General features: G+C 36.2%; 1 protein-coding gene across 2 annotated transcripts in view; it reads right to left on the bottom strand.

The window, feature by feature from the left end:
• The window catches only part of Serpinb7 (serpin peptidase inhibitor, clade B (ovalbumin), member 7), a 50,035-nt gene that overhangs the window by 1,191 nt on the left and 29,354 nt on the right, over window positions 1-19,490 (bottom strand). For both annotated transcript variants that reach the window (XM_013511256.1, XM_005373035.1), the window contains exons 2-7: window positions 19,162-19,347; window positions 10,805-10,855; window positions 10,149-10,265; window positions 6,893-7,010; window positions 4,484-4,626; window positions 1,542-1,688 (exon numbers count right to left, since the gene is read on the bottom strand). In XM_013511256.1, coding sequence (XP_013366710.1) covers window positions 1,542-1,688; window positions 4,484-4,626; window positions 6,893-7,010; window positions 10,149-10,265; window positions 10,805-10,855; window positions 19,162-19,329 — 744 coding nt within the window. In that variant the 5' untranslated portion in view covers window positions 19,330-19,347. The remainder of the gene's footprint in view (window positions 1-1,541; window positions 1,689-4,483; window positions 4,627-6,892; window positions 7,011-10,148; window positions 10,266-10,804; window positions 10,856-19,161; window positions 19,348-19,490) is intronic.

Below are 19,490 nucleotides of genomic sequence, written 5' to 3'. Positions count from 1 at the left end.
TGCAAAAAGATTTTGGCAGTTAAGTACATGCCTAGGTCCTGAGGCAGTTTGGAAAGAGCAAATGATTTAAATAAACAGTTTAAGTGCTTTTCTACAAACCACATGCTTCATTTTCTCTGCTATGACAAGGTGTGGCTTGTTTGCACTGCAGGATATGTCTGTTCTCTGCCCACATAGAGACAGGTACAGCCAAAGTGGAACAATGAGTAGATGAAAGAATGTGGCAATCAAAAACTCCTCAGTGGGAGGAGAAAAAGAGCTCAGCAGTCGTTTAAGTTGGTGTTTTCTGACCATTGCTCTGGTCTGAAGACACAGAAAAAAATAATTTCACAGTTTACACAAGTAAGCCGATGAAGGCCAGGTGGGTTGTGGCTAAACCCCAGAGTCCCAGGCCTGAGAGCTTGGGAGATCAGCGTCTCACACACACAGGGAGGCTAGGTTCCAAGTTGGTTTTCCTACTCAAAGGTGGACATAACTGAAGCTCAGGAGGTTATAGGGAGATATGCCCAGGGTGCAGAGCAAGCAACCCTAGTTATGCAGCTGGGGGCCCACATCTCTCTCCAACACTATGGCTACCCCTCAAAGATTCATAAATTGAATCTGCCACCTTTTGAATATTAAGAGCCACTCATAGATTCTTCAAGATTTAGAATACAAAGGTTTTTCAGGATCATTGTTTCCAAATCTTATTTACAGATATTTCTTCTCAAATCTAGAATTATTGCAATTCTCTCTCAGCTTTTATGTAGTATACCTCAGCTATATATTAAACTTTACTTGTATTTCTATCAAAGGCCAAAACAGCCTGAATTTTCTGAATGTAAATTTTCCAGTTTGTGGATAACCTATAATAACTTGTTATTGTGAATTGTATTCTTTTCACATTCACCCCACTACCTTGCCAACTTTCTCATAATTATCTGGTAATTCAGGGCTATATAAGTATTGAAACTTAGAAAATATGTAAATGTATACTAATCTAATTTGTATATTATTAAGTAAATTTATTATAGTAAAGAAAATTCATAATAAGTGCAAGAATAAATCTATCTTATGAGCTATCTACTGTTTGTTTTTCTTTGGACTACTTTATTAACCTAGACCACTTTAAAATAAAATAAATGATATTTGCTAAAATCTTTTAAGGGCATTATAAAGTGAATTACTGATCAAATATGAGTAGCAATATTTTATTGCCACACACTAGATTTAATAATACCAGGTATATGATAATTTTTTTCACTGATCTTTTTTTAAAAGGCTATTAAGATAAAAAACCTCATGAGAGAAAGTCATTACATAAATACAGAGCTCTTCTATATAGAACTAAATTTCTGAAGCTTTAAAAGGCAATTTTAGCATCAATAATGGTGGCTGGCACATTAGTAGGTATTTCTTATACATTTGTCCAATAAGTGAGTAAGTGGGTAAGTAACTAATATCCTAATAATCTGAAATGTCAAAGTTGATGAGTAAAAATATAATAAAGAGGATCCTTAATGTCTTCTTATTCCCCATGACTGGAAAGGACAGTAACTTACTTGGGACAGGTCATTTTCAGGCAGCAGAATATACATGCTTATGCCGCCATGATATCTGAGCTGGAGCACCTGCATGGATGGGTCCTGAACTGTGCTCAGATTAAATCTCTGTTCTTGATGCATCATGGGAACAGCTTGCTTGGAACACTGAAAGTCAAGTCATAAAGGGTTATTTACAGTCTCATTTCATTTTATATTTTGGCCAAGTACACATAAAATATTGTATTGGTCAGTTGATTTTTCTGACATGTTGCCAATACTGGTTGGATTAGTGAACATCTTAGTGGTAAAAGCACAGATTTCTGAGCTTACTCCTTGAGTTTAAAAGTTCTAAACTATGTGACCTAAGGGTAAGTAACTTCACCTCTGTCTTTCTCTACATTCTCCACTATATAAAGGAGATTACAACAGTCCCTGTTGCATAGGTTTGCAAAGATCATGTGAGTTAATATGTTTAGCAATAGGAAAATTGTCTTGCACTTAGTATTTTAACTGAAAATGTCTATACAATAAAAATAAATGACTATTAAACAATGCTAAAATGAAAGGTGGATGCCACAGATTTTCTGTTATTGAAATTAAAATACAAATTAATACTATCAAAATTACACAATTTAAGAATGAACTCTAGAATAATTAAAAACTTCTGCAAGATATTTGGTAATATCACTTTAATTAACTTGGAGAAACTCAATAGCTCTTTTTTTTTTTTTAGCAGATGCATATATTGATTTAAAAACACCACGGAGTCAATATGTAATACAACCACCATTGTTAATTCCCTACCACTTTGTTTGTAACTCTGTATTGTCTGTATTGTGCTTGTGATATGTTGTAAAATGTTGTATGTCTGTTAATGTTTCCCTCCTTTTATCTTTAAAATAAAAAATAAAAAATAAAAACACCACGGAGGTACAATAAGCTTTTTCCTAATTATATTAGGATCTACTAACTTGCCAGTATTTCTGCAATATCCCCTTTTAGGACAAAAGTTTCCTCATGAGAGAAAATTCTCTTTCCTTAAGGTAAATATCCTCTCCCTCTGGAAAAATTGCCCTCTTTTGACTTTAAGACTACTCTTCAGGAAGAAAAGACATAAACCAATGAAGAAAAATAGCACACTGGCCCGGCGAGACAGGTTAGATGATGTGAGCCTGGTGTAAGGGGCTGGGATGTCATGACCACAGTGTTTCGTGTCTGTATGATGCGAGGCAGAATCACATGCTACAGAGGTGAATCTATACTGTTTAATGTGATGGACATAACACTAATATCAGTGACTGAGTTTCCATAGCCTATTTCATTATAAATTATGTGTTATAGTAATATTATACAGAGTGTGTGACCCAGCTGGAAGAGATTTAAAAAGAGTTTATTACAGGATATTACTTGGTAAAATAAAAACTTCATTAGGAAGAAAAACAAAAACAAATGAAACACAGCCTCAATCCAGGAGCCAGGAATACTTTTTTCTTTTGTGTTCATTGTTGGAAGTGAGGTAACAAATGCAGTTTATCATGGGCAGTGTTGAAGGAAGACACAACAAACAAAACCTCACTTCAAAACCCTGTCAGTCTCAGTCACTGAAATTTTAGCACTCCCTAGTATGCTTTATATTATTCTATTACTGCTTCTTATAGATCAAACCTCTATAAGGCATAGCTGTATTTTATTAGGATTTATTCTATTTTTTTTTATACACAATTTTCAAAATATCACTGTCCATCTCTTTTTTTTTTTTTCCCGCAGAGATGCCTACATCATGAACTTGCTCCCCCAGAATCTGACTTAGGACCCTCCAGGGGTGGATACACAGATCAGCTGATCTGCAGGCCAGGCAGTTGCCAGGGACAAACCAAGGCAACAAGCCTGGTGTGGATCCTAGTTCCAACGGTGGCCTTGTCAAGTTTCTTCTTGCTCCTCCCCAGCAGCTACCATGCCTGCAGACAGGGCCTGCCTGTGTTATCTTTTGTTTCCCATCTTCTGAGTCATTTGCTGATCTCTAACTTCCATGAGTGCTCAGAATTTCTGTTTCTAAAACCTCTGGTATGGGAGAGTGTAGACAAGACATTTTAATAGTTGAAAGTAAAGCTAAATTTGACAGTTAAACCCGAATTTCTATGTTTCAACATAAAAGGCTGGTTAAAAGGAATTTGAGACTTTGCCTAACTGAATCACTTTGTTTTGCATGTGAAGAAGAGGAGGTTAACTGGCCTCAGACAACTCAGCTCCTATGAAGCTGGACCGGAATACCAACATGATATATCTGACATTTCTACTATATGAAGACTTCTGGTATTCATACTAACTGGTATAAAAAGAAAAAAGCCCAAGAATATATATTCTGGGCTGGGGATTTAGCTCAGCGGCAAAAGCGCCTGCCTGGCATGCGCAAGGTCGTGAGTTCGGTTCCCGGTACCGGAGAAAAACAAAAAAAAAACAAAAAAAGAATATATATTCTATGAAAGTTGATAATAAGGTGTTTCATATTTTAAAAATGAAGAAATAAAATAGATTAAGAAAGGCATAGCTTTATTAACTATAGCTTTTCGCCACATAAAAAGAAACATCCTTACTTTCACTTGGGAAAATCATTGATAGCGAGTGATTTTAAATGTAGACCTCTACAGTCAAAGATAAAAATAATAAATGCATTTTAAATCATGTTTTCCTTGTATATGGATCCAACTAGAATATCTTAAATTCATTCTTTAATACTTACTTCAATTTTGAATATATATTAAGAAATATCAATTTATGGAATAAATCTCTTGGGTTGTGTTTTATAACCTGCATTAGCATTGCTTCATAAATCAACTGCTCATACAGTTTTGACAATGCAGAAAATAGATAGTAGACCTGCCCTTCACTTAAATATCACAATTTCCTGACAAGAAATACTACTGGAAAAGTTCCCTGAATTATATCAGAAATATACATACCTTGGGTGATTTGAAATGGCACTTTATAGTGTCCCTTTTGAGGAAAGCTGATTTCCACTTGCCTTTGAAGTACACAGCATTCACTAGCACCATGACAGCAGAGGAGCTTATGCTACTATCACTAAACACCTTTTTAATTTTGCCTTTGGAAAAATTCAATGAGGAAAGACAAATTAGTTGTTAATGTCAATTTTAAAATATCGTTTTCAAAGCTCTTTAATGGGCTTGAAGTTTTTCTTACCAAATTAAAAAAATAATGATTTTGGTGACATTAGTAATAACCTATGAGCAATTAATATGTCTGGTACTTTCTAAACCTTTGAAGTACAATGTTTGACGTAATCCTCATAAAATCTCTAGGAGGCAGGCACTGCTATTGTTTTTGCTTTCTGTTGAGGAAACTGAGGCATAGAAACATTAAGTAATTTATACAGAAATCACCCAATGATAGTGCAACAACAAGAGGATTTCAGCCAGGAAAACAGTCTCCAGAGTCCCTGCTCACAGACACCAGAATGCCTTTACTGCACTGACCAGGCCACCTCTAGTCACTGTGACACTACAAGTATAATTTAATTCCCTTCAGTGGAATGGGTTAATTCCTTACTCCCTTTCACATTAATGAGCTTTTCCTAGAAATTTTACCCATTCTTGGTGGTGGTAGAATTGCAACAATGAAAGACGCACTCCATGATATTACTGCACTACATTCTAACTCAACATAGTTAACAACTGAAAAAGGGTTTGTGACACACCAGTACCATCTCTATGTGATCCGTGTTCTGTGGGGCACCGATTAGGGGAAACAATACGGACGTTGCTGTCTGCATGAGGTGAGGGCAATGAGGGTAGGGGGGCAATGTTCTTTCCTAAAGCAGAGACTTATTTGTTCAAAGATAGCAATGTGAATTTGGGGATACCCTGACTCATTTGTCACAGTTAGAGAGAGTAAGGTTAGCAAGGTTGGAGGCAGAGCCAAGAGGATGACGCCCCTGAATGTCTGGTAAGAATTTCAGATTATCCTGAAAGTTATGGGGAATGACTGTTCAGGGTTAACAGGCATGTCTTGATGGATCCGATTTGCCTTTCACATGGATGGCTGTGATATTATGCAGAGGAGAACAGTAACCATGATCTACATGTGTTGTTTAGAATACTGGCAGCAATTTGAAGTTTTCCCAGCAAATAAGTATTGAATACATACATTTAACAAGATTATTATAATTATACATATATTTGAATGAGAAAGGATTTGAATACTCCAGGTAGAAAAAGATATCAGTAATCTGATACCCTTATACATTAAATGCTACATAGAATACCATTTAGTTACTAAACAAGTAATAATTATGTAGTTTCTATTCATTTGTAAGTGCTATAATTTGAAACTTTCAGACAGCTATGAGTCAAAGTAACCCATTACTGTATAAGGATGCATGAATGAACAAAAAGGAATTATTAATCTTAAAATTATTATTAATCTTAAAATTAACCATATGCTGTTCAAAGTTTCCATTTAAGAATGTATGTTACCTGTCTTGTGCTTCTGGGGTGAAGCCAGATTCAACAAAAGCACATATAATGCTGAGTGTACACACCATAACCAACTGTTACGTGAAGGTGTATTTACTAGCTCTGACATGGATTGATTAACAAAACAAAGGATGGATGGTTTTCTTTATACTTTTTAAAGTACTAAATGTACATGTACTGACTTTGTTAAATGTATTAAACCAGAATATTGGCTAGAACTTAGTTTTTAATTGTGAAAGAGACATCAATAAAGAATTGAATTTTTTTAGGAAGGTCTACCTTTGCCCAAAATGGTACTTTTTAATAAATGAAGACATTTTTTAAAAGATAAACTGTAAATCCCTTAGAAAAAGCAATGACATGAGAACTAATTTCTTTGCAGTGGGATGTTATAGCCGTAAGATTCAGACCAAGAAGGAGTGGTAAGATGAAAATTAACCCAATCACAACCACGGAGTGACCATTAGAATGAAGTATTATGTTATGGTTATTGAAAATAATGTGCTGTAAGCAACTCTTACTTTTTTTCCCTCTTAACGAGGGTGAAATATTTTTGTTAATTCAGGAAATTACCTCAGCTTGTTATTGATTTATGAAATGGTCATAGTGTATGTTTGTCTCACGGGATTGTTTTTCAGTCAAGAGAGATCATGTGAAAGGCAAGGTATCTGATAAGCATAACGCATCCAAAATATTAAGATTACACAAAGCCATGTTTCAGCCTAATGAGAAAGACATTTTAAATACTCAAAACAATGATTTTGGATTAGTAGGAGCTACCCTTTATATGCACAAAGACTCTTGCATTAAAGTTGACACTTATTAATATTCATATTTACCTAACAAATCTTGTAAAACATAAAGTATTGCACTCACCATGTGTCTCATTTTCAATCCATCTATTAATTTCATATGTGGTATCTTCTATAGCATTTGTAAAATCAACTCGCTGCACTTTGGCCTTGTATAATTTTTCAGCACACTCGATATAGTTCTAGAAATGAGAATGCAGTTCTATAAAATTCTTATATTTACAAATTTCCACAAACTTAACATATAAGATATATATTTTTGAACTGGTCCCAACTTGTACTGATTTATTCAATAAATAGCTCAAATCTGCCTCAAAAATGAGTATGCATAGCTGGAAGTATAGAGGACTGATTGAAAGGGGACACAGCGAACTTGTAGTTGAATTTGGATAGCAAAAACTATTTTGCCTTAACTTGATCTGAAGTTGATTGGAAGAGGCTAATAGAGATTATGGCTAAATCCCACACTTCTGCTTTACCACTGCTCTCACATCCTAAATATCCCAGTGGCCTCCTAACTATCCCTTTTCCTCCTGAAAATCTTTAAAGGCTACTCATTATACATAAGACAAAGCCCAAAAAGTTAGAGCCCAAGGTTTTGAGTCTAACCTACCAGGCTTCACTAAATACACCCTACTCACCTCATTTTAGTCACTTTATCCTTCATACTCTCACCACACCCCATTTCTTAGTTCTTCAAAAGTGCCATCTTCATGTTCTCTCTCCCTTGAGCCTTTGAACAACATTCTTTCTGTCTGGAATGTTCCACATCTCTCATTTTCTCACTTAACTTTCAGGCATAGGCTGCAACTATGTCTTATAACTGTGACTTCACCTTTACTGTTTTCTTTTTTTATAAATGCAAAATATCTATACATCTTTATGGATACATTATGATAGGCTAAAGCATGTATACAATGTGTATTAAACATTTGCATTTCTTCCAATGTTAATCACAGGTATTATTAAAACACATCTTTCTTAATTTGAGATTTTCTGAGGTCTTTACAGGATAACATATTCTGCAAAGCCAGGAACATTTGCACCTTGTTTATTACTGTATTCTAGCACCACATATAGCATGTTGCTTTGTACATAATAGATGCTCAAGAAACACTTGTTGCTTTTAATGCTGCAAGATAACATAAGGGAAATTCTTGAATCCCTAGGCACAGGTCAAGACTTCCTGAATAGCATTCAATAGCCCAGAAAATAGAATCAAGAATCAACACACAGGATTACACATCAAAGGAAACAATCAATAGAGTGAAGCAACAACTCACAGAAGGAGAAAATTTTAGCTACTCTTCTGGTAAAATACTCATATATAGAAGTAAATATATTAACCCTCCCAAACAAATAACTCCACCAAAAAGATGGGCAAATGAGCTCAGTAGAGACTTCTTCAGACAAATGTACAATACAGATATGAAAAATGTTAGCCATTAGAGAAATACAAATCAAACCAAGTTTGAGATACCATCTTACTCCAGCCAGAACGGACATCATCATGAACACACACACACAAAATAAACATCAGTGTCTTAGATATCATCTAGCTTTGTACTGGTCTGAAGGATTAAAATACTATAATACTGCATTTAAAATTGAGTGTAGCTTTAGAAGAATTAACTGTACTTGGAAATACTTGGGGGGTAAAATGGGTAGTATCTCCACTTTCCATGTTGTTCGTCAAATTTCACCCTCACTCTGTTTATGTGCTTCTGACTACACTGATTCTACATACCATGAATGCCAGAAAAAAAAGTATGAAAATCTGCAATGAGTATTGGCATGAGAGACACATCACCTTCAGTAAATAAAATTATCAGCTATCCCATGGGAACACAGCAGTATGCATAGAAATAGAGAAACTGAATCAAATGTAATGAATATATAGCATGGTTCTTATTAAACTTGTGTGGAAATCTTGCAGAAAGTCTCAAAAACAAAGTGACTGAATGCTTCACAATTGTCACAGTACTAAAGGGTTTGGGAGTGGTGCAGGAGAGGGGCAAAGAATTTGAGTGGGTGACAGAGCAGACTATAATGATTGGGCGGGGCACAGAGCTGGCAAAAATGCGTGTAGAGATTAGCCCAGCGATGTCACTGAAACAGTGTTATATAGTTGTCTGAGAAGTGGAGAATTAAAAGGGAGAGGAAATATGTCCGTGTCCAGGTAAACACGGGTGGTGTGTCTGGTTAATAACCCTAACTAGGTAAGCAGCTTCTGGTAGTCACAGCAATGACATTCCAAATCATGGCTGGGTTGAGCATAACAGGGTTGAGAACGCATTCTGTGCCTCACTTGTTTTTGGCAGACAGGACACTATGATGAATGCAGTGAAGCCAACACCTCATAGAGAATAAAATATGTTTGTCTGCTGACTGCTTTTTCCCACCTCTGTTAAGACTGAGCTCCTCCTCTGCCAATGACTAGCTTTATCTGGTCATACCTCCCAAAAGGGAGTCACTTATAAACAATGTCATTGAAAGAATAAAGAAATAACTGCTGAGAGAGGAGATGTAAATCAGGACTTCAGAAAAATGAGGTGCAGAGACTCATACCAGACTGCCTGGGATACCAGACTGCCTAAGTATGAAGCCTAAAAAGAGCAATGATATTTTGATATGTCTGACCCACATCTGCTCACCCACCTTACTTCCTGTTTGCAGCAGCCCAAAAGTGCTTACTCTGTTAGGACACTGCATACCCGCCCCACCTGATAGGTCACTGAGCCTGTTGCTATAGTCACTTACTCAGCCATTCTTACTCTCCCAATCTCACCCCCACCTTCTTTACCTAAACCTGGCACACTAATCCATTACCCTATGCATAAAAGACCGAGAGCAGTAAAATGACTTTAGCTCTCCAGTGGAGTAGACCAAGAGATTCCCCACCCCAATTTGGGCTGACATTTGTGTTCTTTTATGGGGTCATCACCATTTAGCTAGCATTTTCCTCTGGGTCTTGACTCCTTTAACTGATCATTGAGTCTGCACCAGGACACACACACACACACACACACACGCACACACACACACACACTGCATTATAGCTCAACATTACTACTGGTGTGGAAGTTCTCTAGTTTTGGACTCCACTAATCCAAAACCAAATACGTGGGTTTACTGGGTGAGAAGTTGACCTTTGGAAACATTAATGATATTTTGAAGACACCTGGAAAAATAATTAGTAGCAGAAAGAAGAGAAACACTTTTGGATGGCTCTTTAGAAAGGCACAAGCCTTTGTTCATGTAACACATTTTAAAAGACTCAGGTCAGCTAGAAATAATCTTGTAAAATAGCTTTCACTTACCTTACTAATGTCAAACTCTTTTTCTGCAAAAAGACCATTGGCAATCCTGAGCTCGTAATCCTTGTGGGATGCATTAATTTCAGAGAGAACTTTTTTCAGTTGAAACTGAAGTCCTGGCTGGTTTTTAAAAAGGATATATAAAGTTTATTCTTGGACTACAAAGATATGCATAGTATCATTTATTCTTGATATAAAAAAGGGACCTTTTATTCTTTCCCCCAAAACATACACCTTATACTATAAGACAGTTGAAAAATAATGATGCTATTAAAGCAGCAAATAATGTCATATGTACATCCAGTCCTTCCTCATACTAGTGCCTATGATCAAATTAAAGAATGTCCTGAAATAAATATACTTTGAATAAAATTATTAATAGAAAACAATGAATTCTTGTAGTAAATAACTAATTTTATCAAGGTAAGTTGCCAGTGAATAACAAAGGAAAAGGGCAGATCTTTTGGTTCTTGACTATTTTACCTCCATTTAGCCAATGAACCAGTGAAATATTTTTAATTACTAAGTAAGAAACAAACTGTCAAAAAATTTCATTTGAAATACCCACAATCATGTTTGTTTTAAAAGGATAGGGGAAGATTAGAATATATTCATGCAACAGTTACTTTCTTCAACTTAATCGAACATACGGCCTTTACCTGATTATTGGAGGAATTTCTGTGTCCTGAGGCAGTGTTCAAGTACAGCGTCTGCAAGCAGGACACAAGGAAAGCAGTGTCAGAACCAGGAGTTACTAGGGGGAAAGCTGGCAAGAGGCCTTATAATAGCAGTACTTCATTGCCAATAAAATAGTCTAATCACTGTTGCACATTCACCAGTGTGCTCCTAGAACTGACCCTCTCCGTGACTCCAGGTGAACATCAGTGAGCTGAAGGAGAGGAACATGTTCTAGTTTTAATTTTTATTACATATTTCTCCTTTTCCATATCCTGACATCTCAGAGGTGCTCCTGGATTTTGGAATTTGTGTTAATTTACATAAAGGCTATAGTGACAAGAAAATATGCTCATCTGGTCATCAAGCTGCACTGCAACTTCCTGCTAATGGGAAACTTAATAAAAAGCATAAATAGTTGGTCTCAACAGCTTCAGTACTCTATTGTCAACAAAATGCTACCAGAGTGTTCACTATCTCAACAGAATAACTCAAAATACCTGTGGACTATTTTATGATCTACGTAATGCTAAGTCTTTTCATGTTGTTGCATTATTTTTTTTTAAATGAGCTGGCAGATATTTTATGAGATCTATAGGTTTGAAGGTGAAGGAAGATTTTTCACATAGAAAATGCTGATGCTCTCACGGGCTGCAGAACAATTGTCCAGGGTTATCTGGCCCATGATTGCTACAGGTTCTAGGTCAAAATTTCCAGTTCTTCCAAAACGAACACAAGCTGTGTGTTATCACTCACAATTGAGACAAAGGTCATCTGAAAGAGTTAAAACTGGTCAAAATTATATCTTACTACAGCAATCATTTTTTAAAAACCTAATACCATAAGTAAGAAAGTGTTGAAACTGAAAAATATCAGGCTTTTCAATTTCATCTTATCATGAATATAGCTGGTTTAAAAAAATAAATACATTTACCTTGTCTCCAATTTTGAATCATTTTAAATTTTATAAAACAGTATAAAATAATCTACATTGAAGGAACAAAAGGGACAAAGTCTGAAAAGTCCTACTCTCTTCACCTTTAAACTTATAGATCTCATAAATGGCACTGTGGGAGCAAAAAAAGCATAAGTCATATTAGGCCATGAGAAAATTTATATATTGTAATAAAGACAATATAAAGAAAATGTAAGAACTTTTAGTCCAAAATTTTCACTATATTATGAGAATCTTGTTTCTTTCCAACATTTCTATTAAATAAGATAATATCCACCCTGACTACTCAAATCATAAGGGAAGAGCATTACTAGCAACTAGATATAGGAGAAAGGCAGGTCACTTCAAAGGACAGAAGTGACCACACCGTGCCCACAGACTTTCTCATACAAAAAGTTTTATCTGGTCCTCTTAAAATGGAAGTGCAGAGAGGTCTACAGGTAACTCTGACTATGTAGACACTCTAAGGAGTAAGATATTTTGAGCAAAGAGCTGAAACACTAATGTGAGTAGTACTTGACGTTACCTAAATACAAATAGATTTCAAACACTTTTTGACTGATGCTAGACTTGTGAATTTTGAAGCTTATATAATTCTGTAGAAAAAGACAATGATATCAAAATTTGGAGCTTCACAGGAATAATAGGACCTTCCTGACTCTTCTAACCAAAGCAAATCAAGACAAAATATTCTAAAAGGTAGTGGTAGGAGTTTGAGGCCAACCTGGGTTACACAGGCAGTTAGAGGCCAACCTAGGCTACATAGACTCTGTCTCAAGAGCACAGAAACAATTCTTAAAAATATCTGCATCATGCCTTCAGTGAATGAATGAATGAATTTAACATTTAATGGGCTGTTGTACAAATGTTATCCTCTTGTAACAGCTTTTGTATTGAAAATAGCGAATGATTTCCCTACAACCACCAGGCATTTTAATTTGATGACTGAAGGAATTTAAAAATACTTATTTTAGAATTATTGTTTCAAAGTTCCCAAAGAACAATGCATTTTGCCTTTTAAATGGAAAAGAGATGAGTGTCTGCCTTAGGAAATGTCCAAAAAAGCATTGTTATGCTCCTTCCAGCGTCCAGGGCATTAGATCTTAGAGCTGGAAAATTCAGCATTAGTAAAAGGAAAAAAAACAGAGAGAGAGTAATGTCATGCTAGGAATATAAGAAAGGCAATGAGTTTTGTAGAAAAATCTTTGTATACTCAATCTGTTTTTTTAAAAAAGAATGTTATAAAGAAATAATCTGCCAGCCTTCTTTAAATTTATATGAATGTTTAATATCCACAATAATAATAATTGACAGAACAAAAATAATAATTGACAGAAACAATTTCTCAAATCATCTTTGGAAAGAGAAGGCTCTGCAATGATGAAAAGATTCTGAGGTCTCAATCACAAGACAATTTTACATGAAATTCCAGTGAAGTCTGAGAAGAACTATTCCCTGGCAAATTTTTTAATCACCCAGGCAATTTTTTAAGCCACCCAAAAAAGATACAGTTAGAGTTTTTAGGAGAGGGGTTAAAAACCTCTTCCTAGCCCTCCTTCTCTTTTCACTACTCTTCCTTATTCAATAAACAATGGTGGTCTTAAAACTAAATCAACTCAGAAACATCCAACAATTAGGAGCCAGGCCTGGGCTGAGCCAAGGAGTGGGTATCACAGACACTGACGAGGCCTTCATCTCTGTGGTGCCTCATAGCAAATTCAGCAGGACCACAAAGAAAGTGAAGAGAGCAGCCTCTTGCTCAACATATGGCCTTCATTCACCAGACCTTCCAGCAGACTCAGAAATCCCCCCTACATGGTATCAGGCATTTCACTTAAAGACCACAGTGGGGTGGCTTTAACGGGGGTAAAAATGCCTATATCTGGTCATGCTGAGTAAGAAAGGACCTGGTGAACAAAACAAAAAGTTAAAAATAAAAGTTGTTGAGGAGATGAGTATGTAAACTAGCTTGATTTAATCTTTCTACAATGTATACACAGATGAAAACATCAACCTATAGATGTATAGTTTTTATCAACTAAAATGTTATTTTAAAAATGCTTTTAAAAAATTTTAAAAAGTACAAGTAAGGTCGTGGTGAAATAAAGCAAGGAGTTGAGACTTCGTTATTGGTGGTTGTGTCTATGTTTGTTTTTTAGCATATATAAAAGGAAATAAAAGTGCAGTTTCCCTACTGACTTGGTTAAAATATGGATTATTCATTGGCAAATGTTCCACAAAGTGGAAGTGTTAATTCAGTGACTACAAAATGAAAAGAGTTTAGTAACTTTGACTTGCATATCCTGGGGGAGCAATTTAATAATTGCTTAATGATTAAATCTATGCAAGTATTAAACAGAGTAAAATTTAAGCATGTAAAATTGGTTTAGTCAAATGGGATGCAGGTACAGGCAGAACTAAAAGTGAAAAGTAGCCATTAAATATCTAGGAAATATTAAAAATGAAACTCCATTGTGGATGAGATATATAATTCAAGATCCAAAAATTATTTTAAATTAAGCAAGTTTAGAATTTTCCTTTCCCAATGTGGCACTCATAACACCTTTTGCTAATAATTGCTACTGTATCCACATATTGATTTTCTCATGCACTTTGTTCAAGTTTTTCTTAGGACTTTTATTTCTATGTGATTGAAAATCTAAAACAGTCCCCCAATGAGCAAGTGATAAAATGTACTGTACATATCAAATCAGTCACGGAACTTTTGAGGCAAAATTAACACTTACTACCCACACACACACACCTTGAGCGTAAATGGACAGTACCCAGAGAAAGCTATGTATTGATTTCACTTTTATTTCTCCAACCAATTATAGAAAAGGTCTAAAAAACTCCTAGGCAGAAGTGGACTAGTTGAATTGTCTCTGTAACTCTTGACACCCTGATTATGTTTTCTGTAAAAACGTGCAGGTCTGCTTGAAGGGGTCAGTTACGATTCATTTGACCATATCTCTCACCAGAGAGGACACGCTCAAGATACCGAGGGCCACTCTGACAGAGTTAAGAAATTTGTGTGGGAACTTATTGAAATCAGCTAATGTCATCACCAGTTTTTGTGAGGACTTTCAATTTCAATGCTCCAGACCCCTCATCAACATCACAACCTTACTGACTAGGGGAAGTGGAACAGAAAGTACTACAAACACTTACAAAGGCTATGAGTGTCAACTTTAGTCTTAATATGCTACAGAAATTGGAACTTCCCTCAATTTCTACCTCCTTTTAATGTGGAAGAGATGAGATGGAGTGAGAAATAAGGCAAAGTCAACACAGCAAGTTTGATATACAAACTATTAGTTATTTCAAGTTCACAAATAAGGTTATCTACAGACTTTAAGGCAGCAGTCTAGACTTCTAGGTCGTTCAGCCCCTAGTTCTCTACTATTGTGGCACATGAAACTCTTTTTTTCTTCTTTTGCCCTAGCAAAACATGCGCATTTTTAGTGCCTTAAAAAATATGATGTTTGTTCCTTCTCAACCAATTGAAAGTGTAAGTTTGTGACTAGAATACACCAAGGTACTTTGGGCCTTTAAATAATCCTGTCTCCATTTTGTGATCAATTTTACTTTGCAACTCCTATGGAGTTGGTAACCTGTCATTAGGACAGGAAGCTTCAACAGAAACCTTTCCCTTTCAGTGGAATCATTTATTTTTACTCCTATAAGGGAGGAGATAAAAATAAGAACCACTATAACTTGAACTATGTGATTATAATTGTTTCATTCTTGGTCTTTTTGACATCTACATAAGAAAACAAATGAAAAGGAAAAATTGCACATGGAAGTCATTGCTGTCAGTCACCTCACTTTAAGAAGAGGAAGAGAAGTGGCAGCCTTGTGTCTGCTGACCTTGTCCACGATTGGTTCCATTATACCTTTGTTTCCTAAAGTAAGAGGTCAGAAGCTGGGGAGCCCAGTTTTCTGATCTTTAGAACAGTTCATGAAGAAAAATTTAACTGCAGAAGACTGGGAACACTGTGGGTGCTGCAGGTGACTGTTATATAACATTGCCGTGTCTAAACAACAACTGGCTTTCAAATTATAGAACAAAATCTGATCCATATTTTTCATCACCATGAAAAGAGAATTGAGTGGTTAATATTAAACCCAGAAAAGAAAAAGAAATTGCCTTTTTGGCCTAAATTTATCAGATTAATCTTCGTAAACTTTCTATAGGTGTTTTTTCAAAGGAGACGATGGATCATCTGTTTCTCTCTAGGCTTCTTCTGTGCAGTCAGTCAAATCACAAAACTGTTATTTCTTCTTACAGACTGGTAGAATAAAAATATCTACTATGATGATACTATAATGATGATTTTTAAATGTTTGTTTTAGAAAATTTCAATTTTTACAACTTCTAAATAATATTGTCATCAGAACACATGATTTCAGGTAAATATAAATAGGCATAATATATTTCAATAAAAAAATTGATGTGAGAGAGAAGAGGGGAATAAGTACCTCTAAAAGAGAGGGGAAATAAACTCTTTACACTTTTACATGAGAAGGAGATAACAAATGACAGTAATCTTAGAGATGAATGAAAAACATGCTGAACATACGATCAGTATATAAATATACTTTTTTGGGCCTTTCACTACTTGAGTGGCAAGCATCCTTCATGGTCCCTTAATTCTACGGAGCCCCAAACCATACTAATTCTTGAATTTAATCCGGTAAATGAGCCAAGGGTTCAGAAAGAACAACTGGCCCTTTAAGTGAGCTAAGAAAAACTACGCCAGAACATTACTCAGAAAGCAAAAGTATTTTGGGATTTGGGGGGAAGAATTAAAGGATTTCTAGTTCCCTAATTTACAATTTGAGATCACAAAGAAAAGAAAAAAGACAATCAGATGTACATAATAGTGCTTAAAAGAGACACTTGGGAGGAAACCATGAATTATTATTGTGTTGAGTTTAAGTTTATCTAAAATGTAAACATGTGGTCCTTGGTATCTAGGGTCAGTTGTCATAAACAAATAAGACAGGGATGAGCTGAGATTTAATTTACTAAAAGGCATCTTGCAAAGGACAGAAATTGATTTACACAAATAAATTATGGGCATGATTTTATGATAATGACATTTTTTCTCTTAAATTTCCTATAAGAGGTCATAATAAGAGTTATAGCTGGGTGCGGTGGTGCACACATGTTATCCCACCTATGGCAGGAGTTCGAGGCCAGTCTGGACTACAAAGTGAGTTCAAGGCCAGTCTGAACTGCATGATGAAACCTTGTCTCAAGAAGACTGCAACAACAATAAAAGAGTTATAAAGCCACACATGAAAGTAATTGATAGGACAGTGAATATTGAGCAGCAACTCCAGCAGGACAACAGCACTTTCAGTTCTTTGTGACCTACCTCCCTTGAATCGTTGATCCATGGGATACCAGGCACTGGTGTGCATCAAGGAAACTTTCAAAACTTCATCACGCTACCTGCAAGACTGCACCTGGCATGAGCTCACATGGTGAGTACGATCTGGGTGCTTCTGCCATTGTGTGAAAGGCACACTTCTGTGGTAGAAAACACCCTGCTCATGATTGTCTGACACATTAAACAGTAACAACTTTGAGGTTTTTTCTTCTTTTTTAATTGAATATTGTCAAATTGAAATCTTCAATGTGCAGATGAGAACCTAAAGCCCCATTGAGATGAAATAATAATTTTCCTAAGGTCAGAATTTGGACTCAAGACCTGATTTATTTCCATGACACCAAGTTAAATCAGTTTGTCCTTAAACTTTACATATTTTATCCATGGATGGGTACATTTTTATTAACTTATGATTTTTTTCAAAACATTTGTGCTTATTTAGAAAAACACTGACTAAAGCTTTACCATGAAGTGCTAAGTTGCCTTTCAGTACAATGGCTTCAGGACAGTTGTTCTCAACTAGGGATTGATTCTGGAGGAAATAAAATCTCTGGAGATATTTTTGTTTGTCATGACTTGGGACAGGGGGAGCACGGCTGGCATTCAGTGCAGAGAGAACAGGGATGCTGCTAAACTCCATTGCTAGATGCACAGGACAGCCCCTCACAGCAAAGGATTATCCAGCCCAGATGCCAGCAGGGCCAAAGTTGACCAACTCTGCTTCAGAAGTGCCTAGCAAGTTTAAACAGCAGATAGAGCATCTGTCAGCACACAGCTCGAATGCCAACAGCCGCTCCATGAAATCACAGTGATAATGCCACTTCAAAGTAGTATCAAATAAGGAATATCAAATAAGATTGGGTTTGTAGGGCTTACCCTGGAGCGTGGCACAGATGTCATTCTCAGTTGTGTTACTGCCATCCCCTTAATGTGAGGTACTCTGTGGGCTGAGTCATAAGCTTCTCTAGCTTTTAATCAAACAGTAGTACTAGACTTAACAGTACCTCCCAGTGAGAGACACTGAGCTAGGCAGAGAAAGAGAACAATTGTACAAGTTTAAATTACCTGCACAACTGATCTTCAATAAATACTAAAGTATGACGACTAAAACATGGACTAGAACCTGGAATGACTTCAAGTAGAAGAAACGATAATGACTTCAAGACCTCTGTATGTAATCTGGACCTGGTATTTTACCTGCTCATGAACTACTGGATTTCCATGGTAATTTCCTAAGCAAAAGGAAAGATGCCCTGGCAATCTCACTTCCCTGTATGGCAAAGAGCATAACAGTATATAGAGGACTGTATGTAGGGATACCTTCATAGGCACTTTTTGAAAGTGACAGAAAACGAGGTGGTGGTGATGACTATTTGGGTAGATTTCTATTCCTTGGTTTGTACTATTGTTTCATTTGTGTCCAGGTAACTAATATCTAAAACTGGACAAAAATGATATCTCCTTCTAAATTCCCTGTTCATGTTTATATCCTCAAGCTGCTTTTCACAAGTTGAGTGTGTACCTGGAGAGCTTTTTAAAACCCATATGGCCAGCCCTATACCCATAGTTTATGATTTAGGAGCCCTGGGGTGGGACCCAACATTTGCATTTTTAACAAGTTCTCCGGATCACCCTGCTGGATCAGGAAACACACTTGGAGAACCAAGATACTAAGGAAAAGGGTTAGAGTTGAAATCCTAGGAATATTCTTGCTGCTTCCTGACTCAAAATCAAAGGATGAGGGCCTAGCATACGTGAGGCCCTGAATTTCATCCCAGTACTTCAAGCAAATGAACAAACAAATAAATAAACAAATAAGTGATTCAAGCTGTGTGTTTCCTTCTAGAGAGGGATTTGTGGAGATATGGAAAGGTGTCCCATCCTGTGCCTTCCAAATGCCATACATTGACACAGGGACCATTGCACTGACACTTTTTTGTGTGAAAAACAATGTGTCTGCTGATTTGCTGCAAAAGCCAAGACCAACCTTATCAATTTGATGTGCACAGTCACCTCGAGCACCCAAGCGGACAAGGCTCAGAGCAGTGAAGATACTCAAAAAGGACAAGAACACATTTTCATTCCCTTGACTGTTATCCATCTCTCTGAGCAGGTTGAAGCCAAATTCTGCGTTTGCTGCAGCAAGGGAGGCCATTGTGAAACCAGGCACAGCCTAGGAGACAATGTGAAGTTAAGTTAGTTCAGAGCACACTTCCTATGTCCAATTCAAGTTCTATATGTGTTTAAGATATTTTAAATTTTAATTTCTTCAGCCTTGAATGCAATTATCAAATCATTTAAAAAAGAAAGAAAAAA

This window comes from Chinchilla lanigera, unplaced genomic scaffold (genome assembly GCF_000276665.1).
Source record: "Chinchilla lanigera isolate Chin_1 unplaced genomic scaffold, ChiLan1.0 scaffold00001, whole genome shotgun sequence".
NCBI lineage: Eukaryota > Metazoa > Chordata > Mammalia > Rodentia > Chinchillidae > Chinchilla > Chinchilla lanigera.
The sequence above is the reverse complement of the archived record's forward strand: the minus strand, read 5'-3'. Positions and strand labels throughout refer to the sequence as shown.